Source organism: Thermobia domestica, chromosome 17 (genome assembly GCF_964235325.1).
Source record: "Thermobia domestica chromosome 17, izTheDome1.hap1.1, whole genome shotgun sequence".
NCBI classification, from domain to species: domain Eukaryota; kingdom Metazoa; phylum Arthropoda; class Insecta; order Zygentoma; family Lepismatidae; genus Thermobia; species Thermobia domestica.
The window spans coordinates 81885398-81903168 of record NC_137470.1 but is presented as its reverse complement, the minus strand read 5'-3'; the positions used below and the strand labels follow the sequence as shown (position 1 = coordinate 81903168).

Sequence of the window (17771 nt, the reverse complement as noted above, 5' to 3'; positions counted from 1 at the left end):
TATTATTGTTATTAGGTTAAGAAATCCAGATCTGGACGTTGGGTGATTAATTATTATTATTATTATTAATTGTATACAACTATAATTGTTGTATTTACTATGTATATTTATATTATTTCTATTTTCAGCTATCACATAAAATTACCTCTAGTAAAAGAGTAGTTAGATAGCAACTTTGTTTCAGGGAATAACAGCCAGTTTCAAAGCATTCAGAGAAAACTTGTTGTTGGTGGGAGAACCCTCCTCCCAATCCGCTCGTTTTTTCTACATAGCTTATGACACGATACCTTTCCTATATAAACGGAAGATTTTTACAGGGAAGAGGTCAGTTGACCGTCAGTCTCGAGGTAGACTTCGAGCAGTCTCCAAACATGCAGTCTATAGGACAGACTCGGCTCGGTGAGCCGAGTGGTATTTTTTCCAACGTAAGATAATATTATGACTTCAAGTAATGGGAGGGAGAGTATTACGGAGGTCTTGCTTGGACTCGTTAGGTTCTCCGGGTCCTAAAAAAGGGTTCCCGGTAGAAGGCATGAGCTTTATTAGGTTCTACCTTCAAGTAGGTTCTCATTTTAAAGGGACTTCTTTCTCGGACTAAAATGAGGTCCTGTGAGAAGAAGGGATACAGAAAAGTAATTATTATACTGATTCGAGAAATAGATTTTTGATAGGCAATTAGGCCCATAGAATAGGGACAGAATTTGATCCTTTAAATGCTATAGTTCATATTTAGATGGATATGGCATTTAGAATAGAAATTCCCTGATATTAGAATTTTTGAGTACGTATTCAAAACTGAAGCTGTATACGGCTTTGGTCGGTTATAAAGTAATTTGTTCCTCTTGCAGGAAACATTAGGTTTTTATGAATACTCTGAACACAGAAACCTGGGTTCGATCCCTTGATGTAGACTCGTGAGAGGCTACTGATAGAGTCATAGATTTTTTCTATTGTATGAATCACATCTATTTCAGGGAGTATGGTTCTTATCTAACCTTTACTTGCCAGATCTATTTAAGGATCTTTCGCTACTATAAGACGAACTCATTCCCCTTTCCTACCTATCCCTATAATAAGTATTTAGTTAGATATCCTTCTAGTGCATCTCCTATTTAAGGGAGTATACGAAATAGGGTTATAGGCCAGGTCTTTTGATGTAGTGAGTCAATGCCCTTTATAAGTTAAGGTTGACAGAGGACGTTTTTAATTAGGGCTAACCCTTCTGTCTGCCACAGGCACATAATTAGAGAAACCTTAGCTTAATAGAGTTTACTAAATCTAGAGAAAAATTAAGGAATTAGAGAAGAGATTACCCAGCGGGCATATCTCATGCACATTTAATGAAAGGTATTGCATAGAATTTATCAACTCTTTGTAAATAAACTTTTAGTAGAGGTAACTCATGTGTTAAGATTTCATATCTAGATAAGATCCTGAGTTATAAACCTGTTTAATAAGTTAATTACCCTAGACATTACTTATTTTGTTTTAAGATACAAGTCTGAATATAATTTATTATAGTCTACTTTTTAAAGTTTGTCGAAAATTTTGTCCATTAAAAACGGAAAGAGACTGCACGCACAGGCTGACAGATTTCAGTATTACATACAAAAAAGTAAATTTAACTTATATGTATTTTACGATGGACATACGGTCTCGGCTATTTTCCATGTATTTAGTTTTTTTCTGCATTTATTTAGTTCGTTCAATAAGGATTGGCACTTCCGCCTATAAATGGTGCCAAGTAGCAGTTTCAAATGTTTGTTGATAGATGCATTAAGATAGACTATAATACTATCAAACCCCACTAAATGGTTTGTTTCTTTCCGTAGATAGCACATTGTAGCAGCAGGTGTTCCAACTTGGCAGGACGCTGGTGGACAGCGAAAAGAGAGCATGGAAGCAGACACACATGGGCAACGGTGGACAGTGTTTTTTCTGGAGGGAAGGAGTGAATACTTCAGACATCCACAACAGATTATTAGCCGTATGTACGGACACAGCACTAAGTCGCAGATCCGTGTTTCGTTGAGTATCCGAATCCAAAGAAGGCAAAGATAGTGCTCCGAGAAACTAACGCACTGGGCGTCCTGGAACTGCACGCCGACCAAGCAATGCCGCGCGAGTGAATGATTTGAGAATGGAGCACTGAAGAATCACGTTTGATGAACTTGAGAAAGAAACATGTTTATCATGGGGTTCCCTCTACACTATCATTCATGAGGATTTGAAACTGCACAAGGTAAGTGCACAAGGTGTGCCTCATGATCTCACCGTTGTACAGAAACAAAACCATGTGGAGATGTGGTAATATGCCAGCAGTTCATGCAACATTACAGTGAAAATCCGACCGAGTTCTTTGAGCGTCTGGCCACCGTCGACGAAACTTGGTTCCTCTACGAGACTCCAGAAAAGAAACGCCAGTCATAAAATGGAGGCATACTGGAAGCCATCGTAACAAGAAAGCACGGATGGGATTATTCGTGCGGAAAAAATGGAGACCGTTTTCTGGGATCTGGAGGGGTACTGCTGGTGGAATGGCACCCTCCCAATAGGCCCATCGACAGTGAGAGCTACTGCAGTTCGCTGCATAGACTCCGCCGACTTATCCAACAACACCGACAAGGAAAATGGTGCCGTGGCGTTCTTCTCCAAGACGACAATGCATGGCCACATGTCAGTAGCCAGACAGTTGCCACAGTGCATGAACTAGGGTTTAGTGTACTGCCGCATCCTCCATATTCGCTGGATCTGGCTCCTAGCGACTATGCTTTTTTCGACACAATGAGAGAGGGCACGAGATGTAAAAACTTCAAAACAAATGATGAACTCCACGCATTTGCCCGCCAGTGGCAGAGAGATACCCCCCAAAGCGTCGTTCTGTGTTTATTGGGTGCTTCTATAGGCCGCACAAGAACACCCCCCAGCACATCTTAGAAGCTTGCCATGATTCATTGTTGCATGCGTTGTCACACGGTGACGTCATCGTATTAGGTGATTTCAACCTTTCCATCACGTGGCAGGACAGCAAGCATGGCGCCGCTAAAGATGGAAACGACAGTTATTTCATGGACAATTTTATTCATGGACTTGGTCTAGGTCAACATAATATGCATAATACCCGCAATAATAGCAATCTTGACTTTATTCTCTCTAACTTAGAACCTCGTTGTGTTGTCCCATGCAGAAATCTTTTTCCTTCGGATCACGATTCCTTGGATGTTTCTTTCGATTTCCTCCCCTCCACTACTACAAACCAGCCCCTCGAAAGTAGGTCACAACTTCTTTGGAAGAAAGCCCCCTGGGGTGACATCTGCCGGGCTATTGAATTGTTTCCTTGGTGTTTGTTAGAGGTAGGAACTGTTGACGACGCTGTGGACTTATTTGCATCTGTTGTCCACTCAGCCATAAAGGACCTTGTGCCGGTGAAAGCATCAAAATCGAACAGGTTTCCGGTCTGGTACGACAATGAACTTCGTGAACTTCTTAAAAACAAAAAGCTTGCCTGGACTCTATGGAAATCACATCCGAGTGACTACACATACAAAAACTTTGCTAGAATTAGAAGTCTTGCCAAGAAGGTACAGCGGCGTAAATATTTTGAATACATGGACTCAATTGGTGATTTTGCTGTTAGTAACCCTAAAGTCTTTTGGTCTGTAATTAAATTTAGAACAAAATCTCCGGGCATACCGGCAACAGTTCAAGATGAAAATACTGAAGCGAGTGATGATCAAAGACCAGACCTCTTCAATAACTACTTCTGCAAAACATTTACTTCCCTTCCCTTTACAACTCATCTCCCCCCTCTCCACCCCATCTGTTCGGACACCTTATCCATTCTCTCTACCACCCCGGGCGAAGTTCTGGCTCTTTGCTATCGTTATCTCCACATAGATCACTTGGACCTGATAAAATTAGTCCTCTCTTTCTCAACAAAACTGCTTCAGTTATTGCGGTTCCTCTATCTATTTTATTCAATAGACGCTTCAAGGAAGGGTATTATCCCACCAGTTGGAAACTAGCTCACGTGACCCCAATATATAAATCAGGACTTAAAGTTCATGTATCCTCCTATAGGCCAATATCTCTTCTTGCTGTAATATCAATTATCTGCGAAAAAATAATCAAAGACAGGCTACTTAAATTCACCTCACCTTACATCCATAGTTTTCAGCACGGCTTTCTACCGAAAAGCTCAAGTCTCTCAAACTTAAGTACTCTTCTTTCCTGTGCAGTCATATGTATGAATAGCAATACTCAATTAGATGTTATCTACTTTGATCTCTCGAAGGCCTTTGATTCTGGCAGTCATATTCATCTTCTTCATAAACTCTTCAATAGATTTAATGTACATGGCAAATTTCTCTCTCTAATCACAAGCTATTTGAAGGACCGTAAACAGAGAGTTGTTCTTTCAGGGGCGACTTCTAACCCCCAACCCGTGATCTCAGGGGTGCCTCAGGGTAGTGTACTTGGGCCTCTGCTGTTTGTCCTATATATGGATGATCTCTACACGCACTTATCAGCTCAACCTAGTGGCCTTCTGCTTTTTGCTGACGATTGTAAGTTATACAGAGAAATATCGTGTCTCCATGACACAATTGCTTTACAGGAAGACATAAATTACCTTACAGGCTGGTGTGAAATGTGGCACTTGAAACTCAACAGTAAGAAATGTGACAGTATTACTATTACTTTGAAAAAGTCTCCTGTTCCCTCCACATACCATATCAACGATTCCCCTATCACACATTCTGCTAGTCATAACGATCTTGGTGTCATCTTTGATTCAAAACTCACCTTCTCTGACCACATCTCCTCAATACTAAAGAATTCAATGCGCATGTTGGGACTTCTTTGTCGATTCACTGAACTACGCACTGTTTCTTCATTAGCAACTTTTTATAAGACTTTAATAGCGCCCAAGATCGAATACTGCTCTCCCATATGGGCCATGGCAGCACCTACACTTCTCTCCAGACTTGATTCTGTTCTCAATTTCTTCATCGCTATAGTCCGTTTTCGTGTTCCTGCATTTCGAATATTATCTAAGAAGGAGCTCTTGCGACATCTTAATATTCAGACTCCTGAAGTACGCAGAATTATCTCTGACCTGAAATATCTACATAAAATAGTTAATGGAAGCTTAAGATCGGAAATATTACTTCAGGAACTATCCTTACGTGTCCCTTTCCGCATCACCCAGAATACGCACCTATTCCATCTTGCCCGTCCTGGGTTGGCTGTTATACAGAGGTTTCTTTTTTATAGAATACCAAACTGTTATAATCAAACAACAACTGATGTGGACATTTTTCGAGCTACCCAGTGATTGAAAGAGCAATTAAACGAGCTTTGACGGAATAGTTTTACTTTTACACTCTTTTTTTCTATGTTGTTGTTATTGTTGTCTTGTGTTTTTTTCTTTCTTTTGTTAGCATGTCCCTGTGTAAAATGGCAAAGTTATGCTGTATCTGGGAATTTGTTCAATAAATAAATATAGGTAACTAACTAACTCTATGGCCTATGGAATCCGGAGGTTCCAGGCCACGTTCACAAAAGCTTTCCACTGTCTTTTCTCCTTAGGAACTGGATCCAGTTTCTATTTTTTATCTATTTCTGCGAGATCCATCTTAATATTCTCCTACCATCTATACGTATATTTTGTAATGATCGTTTTTCGTTAGGTCTTCAAGTCAAGATTTCGAAAGCGTTTCTAGTATCTTCCATCCTAGCTACCTGACCTTCCCACCTAAGCCTCCTAGACTCAAGGACCTGAACGAAGTTTGGTAATCCGTATAAATTATGTGGTTCCTCGTTATGAAGTTTCCGCCATTCCCCATTTCCGTTCCTCTTGGGTCCGTATATTCGTGTCAGGATTTTGTTCTCAAATGCTTGTAGTCTATGCTCTTCCCTCAGAGTAAGCAACTATATTTCGCAACCATACAGACGAACAGGCATGTTATCGTTTTATATATTTTAAGCTTCAATTCGCTCGACAGAATTAGCGACTACAAGAGATTTTCAACTGAATAATAACACGAATTCTCTTCTTTTAGTCGACATTTCTTCGTTAATATGATTTTTCTTTGTTAATGTTGATCCTAAATATTTGAAAGTATCCACCTTATCAAAAGTATTATTGAATACTTTAACACACCCATAATTTGCCGTATTACGGTCTCGACGCACTTCCATGCATTTACTTTTCCCTGCATTTACTTCTAAACCCATGTCCCTGAAAGCATTTAACAAGACCTCTGCATTTCTTTCTGTTGTTCACCTATATTTCTTTTTTTCTCCTATCATCCCCTATTAAACAAACATCATCAGCATACGCCACAACCTGGTCAACACTGTTCAACTCTAGGTCATGGTTGCTACCTTTGATTTCCCTTATAACGTATTCCAGGACAAAGTTCAATTATAATGGTGATAACGCATCTCCTTGTTTCAGGGCATTCTCGACGTGAAATCTCGTGGACAAACATTTCCCTATCAGGACTTTACTTTGGGATTCATTTAATTAGCCTTTTCGGTACTCCAAATTCTGTAAGAATGCTGTACAACGTTTCTCTCCTAACCGAGTCGTAAGCCTTTCTAAAATCAATAAATATTTCATGTACCAGGATATTGTGTTCCCATTTCTTTTCGAGTATTTGTCGAATGGTAAGTATTTGATCGATAGTTGATCGATTTTGTCTAAATCCGCACTGATAATCTCCAATAATTTCATCTGCATGTGAGGTCAATTTTGCTAATAGAATGATTGAAATTATTTTATAGGATGTTGACAGAAGAGAAATGCCTTGATACTTATTTTTGTGGCTTGTTTATCTTCCACATTTGTGGCACTTCTTCCTTGTTCCAGATAAAGAGAATGAGTTTGTGAATCTTGTTCCACAATTTTTCGCCTCCAGCTAAAATTAGCTCAGCCGGAATTTCGTCTACATCCGAAGATTTGTGTTTCTTTAATTTTCTTATTGTTATTTCTGCCTTTATTCTTTATTAGGTTTTAGAATATACAGTTCTGCGGTGTGTGTGTCCTTTTCTCCACGCACATCAGTTTTTGGCTGCATCTTAAGCAAATCGTCAAAATCTTTCCATCTGTTTAAGATGCTATATGTAAGTTTTCCGTTCGTCAGCTTTCTTTAATATACAGGGTGTCCCAGGAGGAAGGGGCAATATTTTGAGAAATGGTAGTATGGGTGATTCTAAGCAAAAAATGTCATATGAACAGAGGTTCTAATCTCAACCTTTGAGAGGTACCGGTTGTGAACCATTATAGAAATTATATTGAACATTGTTCACCATGTAATTCCTTTATAGAGGCAAGACACAGCGAATTTAAAAGATGATGACATGGCCTTTCCAACGGTATGCAATATCTGGCAGTAGTGTTTTTGGAAGAGAAGTTATTGAGGGATATTTGGAAATCAGTGTTGCCACCCAATGTTTTTAAATAACTTTCTCTTTCTCAAATTTCCCTAAATAGTTCCCCTTCCAAAGACACCACTGTCACATGTTGCATAGCGTTCGAAAATCCATTTCATCAGCTCTGAAAGTCGCTAAGTCTCACCTCTGTAGATTAAATACAGGGTAAGCAATACGCAACATAATGTCAAAAATTGTTCACGATATGTAACTCTCAAACCGTTGAGATTAGAACCTATCTTCATATTAACATTTTTTCTTTGAATCACCCATACTAGCATTTCCCAAAACTTTGCCCCATCTTCCTCTAACACCATGTATAAGCACGAGGTAAATAGCCTTCCTTAAATTTGTTGATTCCCTTATACATGTCCCGAATCTTTTTATTTTTACTATTATCTTGAGTTCCTCAATTCTAGCTTTCAAAAAAGTGCGTCTCTTTGTTCTACAAGTTTTCGAAGTTTCCCGCCTCATGTCTACAAAATTTTCTGTAGTTATTTAATTAGGATTTTGTAACCAAAGTAATTTTGCCTGTGTTCTCTGCCTGGCTTCTCTGCTAGTTCAATGCATTCCTGGGCGAACCATGGTTTGTTCTTACGTATTTCCGTGTGTCCCAATTTTTCTTTTGCTGAAATTTTAATGTTATCTCTAATTTCGTTTCAAGTATCCTCAATACTAGTGCACTCCAAATCTTTTAAAGCCGAGAATCTATTTGAAAATTCAATGTGGTATTCCTCTCTTACTTGCCTCTCTTCTAATTTCTTTAAATTAAATGTCTCAATTTTCACGCATTCGAATATTTCCTTTATTTAAAGATAATCTCTCTCTTATTATCGCTGCTACCTGGTAGTGATCATAGTTACAATCAAAACCTCTAAACGACCGGACATCAATTATGATGGATTGTCTTCTTCTTTCTACTTAAACGTGATTAATTTAAGTGTTCTTCCGTCTGCTGAGGTCCAAGTGTATTTATTAACGTCACAATGTGAGAATTTTGTACTCTTCACGATAAGGTTTTTGGATGTTGCAAAGTTCACGAGTCTAATACTCTTGTTACTACTTTCTTTATGCAGATTTTCGTTCTCTATAATCGGTTTGAAAATATCCTCTCGTCCTACCATTGCATTGAAATCCTCTAATAGAATTTCCATATGGTATCGAGGGAGTTGGTCAAATATCCGATCCACTTCTTCGTAAAAACTGTTTGATATCGTCATCCTTATCTTCTGTTGGAGCATGCACGTTTGAAAAATAATATCACCCACCGACCCTTAAGAGTAATAAAATAAAGTCTGTCAGTAACAATTTTAACCCTCTTGATAGTATTCGTTTCTGTACGAAAAATCCTTTTCCTATAGGAATTGTATGTCCTTCCCCGTAAAACAACGTAAAATCTCCGGAATTCATAGTTCCATTTTCTTACGACCTAATTTCCTATAAACTCCTACTAGGTCCATCCTGTATTCCTCTAACTCACTCGTTACGGATTTTAACGCGCTTGCTCTATAAGGACTTTTAGTATTCCATGTTCCAAATCTCATGTGCATTTTCTTTTGCTGAGATCGTGTCAAGTTATCAGCCCTTTTCCGAGGCTTCTGTGAATGTTTCTGAACAAGTGCCATTTTTAAAAGGATGATTTTGTTTGCCTTACTCAAACTCCCAAGCTGGAGGATCACTCCTTGTCGCCTGCCCACGACTGCTTACTCAGTATATTTGCAACCTCAGAACACACCATGCCGTGGTGATAGGAGCCCATGTACATATATATATATATATATATTGAGAGAGCCAGGTATATACCAGGGAAGCAAGAAAGTTCGTGCGCTTTTGAACCACTCCCGCTTCCATTTGGCTGCTGCGGCGACATCTGTCCCCGTAGCATTAAAGTTTTGACTGTTTGGGAAAGCTTATTCATTGACGCATCAGCCACGGTGAATATAACAACGCATTTTTCAGTGTAGGGTGTAAAAATCGCTCGTGATCATGTCAGTGTCAAATGAAGTTTTTAGAGCTTGTTTGCTTTACGAGTTTAAATTGGGGACAAATGGTGCAGAAGCAGCTAGAAAAATATGTGTTGCGCTCGGAGAGGGTGTAATAAGTAAATGTACAGCACAAAAATGGTTCCAGACCTTTTCAACTGGTGACGAGACCTTTCAAGATAAGCCTCGTTCTGGGAGGCCTAAATCAGTGGATATGGACCACCTGAAGGCCTCTATTGAAGATTATTCCAGTCAAACATGTGAGGAACTTGCTCACCGATTCGAGGTAAGCAGGAAAATTATTCGGGTAAGTCTGCATCAGTTGGGGAAGACCTGAAAACTGGGTCAGTGGGTCTCTCACGAGCTGACCGCTATGAGCCAAGCTCTAAGACTGAATATCTGTTCATTTTTGTTGACGAGACACAAAATCTGTCCAATTTTGGACCGTATAATAACTTGTGACGAGAAGTGGGTCATGTATGACAATAAAAAACGGTCATACCATTGGCTATCAATGAATGATCCGAAGCCTTTGACTGCAAAACCGAACATCCATCAACACAAGGTTTTGTTTTGTGTTTGGTGGACTACAAACGGTATCGTGCACTACAAATTCTTGGAACGTGGTAAAACAATTACCAAAGATATGTACTCAATCACAACTGAGAACGGTAGCCACCAAACTGACCCAGAAACAGCCAGCACTAGTGAACAAAAGAGGTGTGCTCTATAACCAGGACAACGCTCGCCCTCACACCGCAAAACAGGCGCTGGAAGTAATCTCAAAACTTGGTTGGGAGCTTGTATCTCATCCTCCCTACTCCCCAGATGTCGCCCCTTCGAATTGCCATTTATTCTTGGCCATAGACAACTTTATGCGTGGCAGGCAGTTCAAGACTGAACAAGACGTCAAAAATGCAGTTGCTGAGTTTTCCGAGTCTCGGGAACAAATATTCTACAAAACTGGCATTTACAAGCTTGTTGAGCGCTGGGAGAAGGTTGTAGAAGCAAATGGAGGCTATTTTGCCGAATAAACAAACCGTTAAAACCCTGTAATTGACAGTTTTCTTCCATAGTATAAAAGCGCACGAACTTTCTTGCTTCCCTGGTATATATATATATATATATATATATATATATATATATATATATATATATATATATAGAGAGAGAGAGAGAGAGAGAGAGAGAGAGAGAGAGAGAAAGAGAGAGGAATCGACCAAAGCGTCATCGTTCCATATGCAAAAATATTCCACAAGTTTGAACTGACAACTTATGTAAAGAAGATCCATTCTAACTTCGTTACGAGAGCACGATTTGTCTCTTAGGGGATGGTGAATTTCTTGTGAGCGTTTGGAGCTATTGAGTAGTTTGTCTGGAATCAAGATCCGACGTTGGATATTCTCAGTTGATACGGTCTCTTTACGCCTCGGAATATATTTCAAGAAGGTAAAGGGCATGATGTAATTTTAAAATACTGAGAAGTTACCTCCGTATGAGAAATAGCTGCTAATCAATACACTGCACAACTTATATACTACAATTGCACGATTTTCTTAATTTGTGTTTAACATTCATATATAATATAAAGACGTTCTGCGAACAACTACCACATCTCAGATGTTATATTTTAAACATAATAACTACTTATGTCTTGAAATGATTATATTAATATATAAACAACTTATTTATTTTCCTGTAATTATTTTTCATGCATTAAGGAAAACACAATTTGATACAAAAACAGTTGACAAATGCGAAAATTGGACTCATGAACAGTCATGGTTGACTACTAGCTAATATGACCACTCTGACTGAGCTCCTAACGAATTATAACTGAATTTCGAAGACAATGACATTCATATCCATGGCAAATGCTGTTTTCTCTTTTGGTATTTTACTATTTTACTATATTTTACTTTTTTTTAGATACAAGAAATATTCTGTTTTTTCATCGGAAATGTTCCTTTACATATGAAAATGTTCCTTACGTATGAAAATTAAATGACAAAACGAACGTGTGAATATATAGTTTCGAAATATTGTATCATTAGATATTCCTGTCAATGTTTCTTTTCTCTACGCTTAATAACATTTCAACAAGCTACATTTTATTTAAAAGGAGAAAAAACATCTCTGCACAATTTTCCCCGATTGAGAATGTTGGCTTGTAAGTTCGAACCTTGCATATTTGGTATATTGTTTTCCGAAGATACCCGGAATTTTACTTAGGAAATGTTTGCCTCAAAAGAGCCACAATCAATGCGCTCAACCTTTTTTGGAACAAGATGTACATAACTTTTTTCTTCTATTTGTTGTCATACCAATTTGGTGAAAAATAATTCTAGTGTATTATTTATAACGCACTATACAGCAGTGGTAAATAGAAACTAAGTTTAACATAAAGGTAACCAAGAAAGCTCTGTCGGTTTTTCAGCCAACACCTTCGAACATCGATTTGTCACCAAGATGTATCTCGAAAGTCAAAGGTAGTCTCATCATCATCGACAACCTTCTGCCTACGTTCTGGAAGACCACGGATTCTTTCGCGGTAGAACTTGGTGAGCAGTGAAGCCAAAAAGGTATCAAGTGTCTTTTGCACCTTTATTAGGGATTTGAGCTGGCGTCCTCTCAGGCGATTTTCCAAGAAATGGAAGGGTGATAATCGGACGGTGCAACGTCTGGGGAGTATGACGGATGCAATAGTGTTTGCCATCCTATTAGTAGAATGTTGTACCGGGTCATCATGTTTACGTGGAGCTTTGCGTTATCCTGTAATAGGAGGGCCAGTCAGAAGTGCTGGCTCCAGAGTTTTGTGTTTTTCTTGAACACGGCTCAACTGCTGACAGTACAGAGTTGCATTGATGCTCTGATCAGCTTGTATCAGTTCCGGATGCACGATGCCGCGAACAGTCCACCAAACATACACAAGGTCCTTCTTCTGGTGCAGTGTTAGTTCCGGCTGTTTCGGAACAGCTTCATGGGATGCTAACCAATGATGATGGTACCGTGGAACTTCATACAGGTCACACTAATCATGACATGTCAACCCTCTTGCAAGAAATGGCTACTTTCTCGGACGAGACAGCGAAGAAACACAGGTGTCTGCTCGCGTTGCTTTCTGGCTCGGAGTCAAATCATGTGGGACCTATCGACCCAACTTGTAGTGCTTCCCAAGTTGATGGAGGTGCTGCCGAATGGTTTCTTTACTCACACTGAATTGTAGTCTCAGTTACTCATATGTCTGGCCACTGTTCGCCTGAATATCTTCATTTTTACATGTGTTGGTCTTCTTGCACGTTGTGCGTCTTTGAATGTATCATTACCGTCTTCAAACTTTTTAAACCACCGCTGCACTGTCCGAGTAGTCACGACACCCTCACCAAAGGCCTGACATATATTCCGCCTCACTGTAGCGGCGTTTGACCCCAGTTTGCAGTGGTACAGCATACACGCCCTTATGAGGCTGTGTGGGGGTCCCATGTTCACTCTGTCCTTACGCAAGTTCACGGTGTGAATTGCCACAACCTGGTAATATGTTGAGTATACCGACACCAACAAATGACCTTCGCCTTCTCTCCATTTGCATTCAACTCACGGTGTGAGGGCCAATCGAACACAGATTTCTACAAAAATCAACAGAACTTTCTTGGTTACGTTTATACATCATGTGAAAGTAGTCAGATTGTGTAATCATTGCTAAGTGCTATTTATTTTTTCTTTAGGATCTCTCCAGTGCAAATAATTGTTTTGTTGGTTAAACGCCTTAACAATTCAGAAAATGTTTCTGTGCTATGGAACGTGGGTAGCCATGTTTTCTCTGTACAATTTATTTCCTCAGATACCTTTATTTCTCAAAGTATATTTGAGGTTTCATGTTGTTATTATATGTTGCTACAATAACCCAGAAGGAAGAAATGTCAGAAACTTGAGTTGAACACATCTTAATTGTTGTTTTTGATCTCCTCGAACCTCTGATAAATAAAGGACACTTGAGTGCATGTGTGTCTGAAGGAAGAAGATGAATCTGACAAGAGAGGTAATCCAAATATTAAACCTATTTCAATTCCAGTTCCTGATTCCATTTGAAATTGAGGGTGACAAAATTTCTTATTTTTTGATTTTTTTTAAAATCACGCTATTTTGTCATGCCATTAATTTATTTGCATCCACCTCCTCATAACATTTTATTGTTATGTCTCCGTCTAAGCAAATAACTCTAAATATACTTTGTGACGCGCAATGCCTGGGATCTGTCACATTACTGTATGGACTCTCAATCCAGGCGAGATGAAAATAGTACTGCATAAATAGTGATAATCCTAGTTAAGCAACATCAGTTCTGGAGGACTTTACTAATGGGGCATCCCCTGAAATTGTCTCTACTTACAGGAACACTTAATAAACGTTTCAATCTTTTTAAGGTTAGTGACAAGAACATGAAATGAAGTCATTTAACTTTTGCTGGAGGTTTAGTGTATTTGTTGATATAATTCCTTCCTGGTACAAAATAATTTATACTACACTAAAAGTGATTGGTTTCAGTATATTTAATTATGTAATAATGTTAATGGAAATCTTCATTTTTTTCATTTTTTCACTACATAATTTTTATTATGTACTTTATTAGATATTAATTTTAATTTCTATGTTGTTTCGTGCCATGTAACGAAATATAAATGATATAAATATATCATGACCAATGAATCGCGTAGATGTTATCTACTTGATCAGTATGCTATTTTGTTTCTGTGTTTCCATGCTAGAAAATAATCTATTAGAGAATATTACACACTAAGGAGAATTTATTGGAATAAATATTCGAATATTCATTTGATTGATAATACGATTTTTAACCTACAATCGCCTCATACTTTTAACTTACCTACTCGAAGCCTGAAGTCCTGAAATGCATGCTCATTGATCTGCTGTAGTACGTTCATCATCATGGCTGCAAATCGTGCAAGAATGACAATATTGTCGGTAGACTGGCTTCTAGCAGAGCTGATAGATGAATCACTGGACCCCCTTCTACCAGGATCTAGACCACAAGCCGCCATGTAAGTCCACCCAGCAACTTTTATTTTTTCAACACGACTGAATGCTGGCTGGAATAATAGCTAGAAATAGGTTTAATTAATTCTTAAAATTACAGTGGAAAATCTCTTTTAGTAGAAAAGACTTCACCCTACAGTACTCGCACTTGTAATACAAGTATTGTGAGGGATAAGAAAGACAGAAGAAGTTCAAAATAAGAATAGAGAAGCAAGACATTTGCACTCATCATAAATTCAAATTACTCAAAGTAACCAGTTATCATATCTATCTATCTATCTATCTATCTATCTATCTATCTATCTATCTATCTATCTATCTATCTATCTATCTATCTATATAATGCTTTTATAACATCCACCAGGCTGCAAAGCAACGTGGGATATTCAACACGAGAAATTTACAAGGATTTCTTCATATGAAGAGACAGGTGATAACGGAATACAACTGCAGCAGTCATTTAAAAGAATCTTATCACCTTATGGAACAGCTTGATTGGATATTATTCACGCAGAAACCTCAACATATTTTGGTGTAGTGAGTGGTCAACGAGTTAAGCTAACTATTTCTAAATAGCACTTAGGTAAAAAAAAAAAAAAAACTTTTCTGCACGTAATTTATTCTCATACCATATAACAGTGTTGCGAACTAACTGATCATAATTTTGGTGAGAAACCTAATTCTATTCCAATTTCTTTAAACGGCCATTAGTTCTCAACCTGTTCTTCGTTTGCACTTGATAGGTTGTTCTTGTTCAGGAGCCAAGTTATAATACCGTCACCAGGTTATATAGGTAATTTTTGTGGACGCTCTGTATATTTTGGAAAGACAGAAATCATTCTTCAATTTATACTTTATTTTTGCGACTCAAATAACGTCTTTCCTTTGGTAGGAGCTGCAAGTAATTCAATTTCTTTCCTACGGATCACGAACAAAAGACTCTTTCATCGTTCATTCATACATATATGTGTAACGTTGTTTTGCCGTGAGAAGATTTTAGTGCCTAACACAGATCACATCATTATCTGAAATACATATGTGATAATTGTATTTCTCTTACTTGGAGCTTCAATGCTTCTTCCTTATTCATTAGTATGCAAAGACTACTTTCTATAGGTATTTGGAACTAAATTAAGTGCTTTCTTCATTTGTTTATGGAAATATTGCATAAGACAAGAGCCGAACAGCTGCAAGCTAGTCAGACCATCGACAAGCAATGTCGTTCAGCCAGTTTTATCTAGACTCATTCTCGAATGACTCACCGGTGCCAACCTCATCGTTCAGCCAGTTTTGTCTAGAAGTTCTCACAATCAACTACCGTTATCTTTCTGTACATTGTGGCCAGTGAACTGTGAATTACCGCAAATTCTTTCGACATTTAATTGGCATATCCCAACCGGTGACTTAACCTAATTACATTTTAAAATGAACTTACAACATTGACCAGTTGGTCAACCCAGCTTACTAGAACATCTGAACTCTAAGAGTTTTTTCTCCGCGTATCAAGATAGCGTACACATTAGTTTAAGTCGCTACAAAATTAAGTAAAGGGGCGACTTAGTGAAGTCCCGGGTCCGCAAACCTTATGCGTATAAGTAGAAACGGGTCCCCCAATGTCCTTTTTCTATATAGTGTGCCTGTCTACGTTTATCCTGCTGGATAAGGACTTTTCTCGCAGCAACCAGGAACTTACGTCGCGGGGTTACTTTAGTGTTACCCCAAAGTGCTTATCCCCTATGTGTATCAGTTAATGGTGTGAGAAAAGTGTTTGTGGTGAACCCTCAAATATATTTCATCTACATACATATGTTACTAAAAGTAAAAGGCTATTAACGTCGTGAAATGTGAAGTGTAATTTTGTTTGTGGAAATAGTCAAGTGTATACCCATATCAGTGTTTAGTATTGTGATTGTTTTTCTTCTACATTTTTTTTACACACAGTGCATTTAATGAATGAGCATAGTGTCATTTTATTTGATATGTTTTCGTTGCATGTGTAAATCATGTTTTTGTGTGCCATAGTCTGAGCGATCATCTGGATGTCCGTGAGGATTTCGAGACGAAACATCCGAGCCTCTCGGTGCTTGATGCTCATCCCATTGTTGAGACGTGAGGGCGATCCGGGAAAAATTATGTAATCCCTTTTTGCAAATGTTCTTTGATGTCTTAACCAGGTAAGTTTAGATCTCCTGAAAGTACTCGTTTTTGGGACAGGAAGGGGGAATATCCGGAAAGCGGTTACATATTTATTGTACACAATAACTATAGTTAGATGGGAGCATACTGGAAACAGCCTGGTAAAATCTTGGATTTACATGCGTTTAATGAAACTGCTTGGCAATGCGTCTAAACTTGTTTCAAATGTCCGTAGCAAAGCATCACACAGTACGTGTTGCTGATGCGTGCAGAGATGGGCACCCTCACTTATTTTTGCCCTCAAGAGGGCCGCTCTCACACTCACTCACCCTCATTTCGATAGGTGAGGGTGAAAGAGTCTATTGAGGGTGAGGGTGGCTGAGGGTAAGAGTGAGGGGGTCAACTGAGGGTGAGAGTGGCTGAGGGCAAATATGAGGGAATCAACTGAGGGTGAGGGTGGCTGAGGGTGAGGTAGTCAACTGAGGGTGAGGGTGGATGAGGGTGAGGGTGAGGGTGGCTGAGGGTGAGGGTGAAAGTGTCGATTGAGGGTGAGGGTGAAGGAGTCGACTGAGGGTGAGAGTGGCTGAGGGCGAATATGAGGGAATCAACTGAGGGTGAGGGTGGCTGAGGGTGAGGTAGTCAACTGAGGGTGAGGGTGGATGAGGGTGAGGAAATCGCTTGAGGGTGAGGGTTAATGATGATAAGAGTGACGGAATTGATTGAGGGTGAGGGTGAGTGAGGGTTAGCAAAAATGCCCATCACCAATCCAATTTCTTGGACCTTTCTCCACGTTGAGTGAGTCAGGTGAAAAAAGCAATGCTGTACACGAGTTGAGTTTCCGAAAGTTGCTTTTACAGTCTGCATTTCCGCTATCTCGAAATCCATAACCACAGTTACAGGGTCTGGGTATTCACCAAATTCACTGCACTGATGCACCACCGCACGAAACAATTCTTCGTATGAATTTTGTGTCTTGCTCTGCATTAGGGCATACACCTAGTAAAGGAAGTCTCACCTCAAATAACATATAGGGACTGCGTATTTTTTTTTAAAAAAAGAAGCCATTGAAAAGTTTCCATCCACCTTCCATGTTTCACTTCTCAATAGTTCCATAAGGCTATATTTAAAGGAAACTGTTAGAAATATTTAAATGTTTTTCTT

At 38.9% G+C, this 17771-nt stretch overlaps 1 protein-coding gene across 2 annotated transcripts in view; it reads right to left on the bottom strand.

Moving 5' to 3' along the window:
* The window catches only part of LOC145673783 (adenylate cyclase type 2-like), a 1485668-nt gene that overhangs the window by 95893 nt on the left and 1372004 nt on the right, over nt 1-17771 (bottom strand). The window contains exon 20 of one of the 2 annotated variants that reach the window (XM_081743538.1): nt 14305-14539. In XM_081743538.1, coding sequence (XP_081599664.1) covers nt 14305-14539 — 235 coding nt within the window. The remainder of the gene's footprint in view (nt 1-14304; nt 14540-17771) is intronic. The other variant, XM_081743539.1, reaches the window with a different exon arrangement.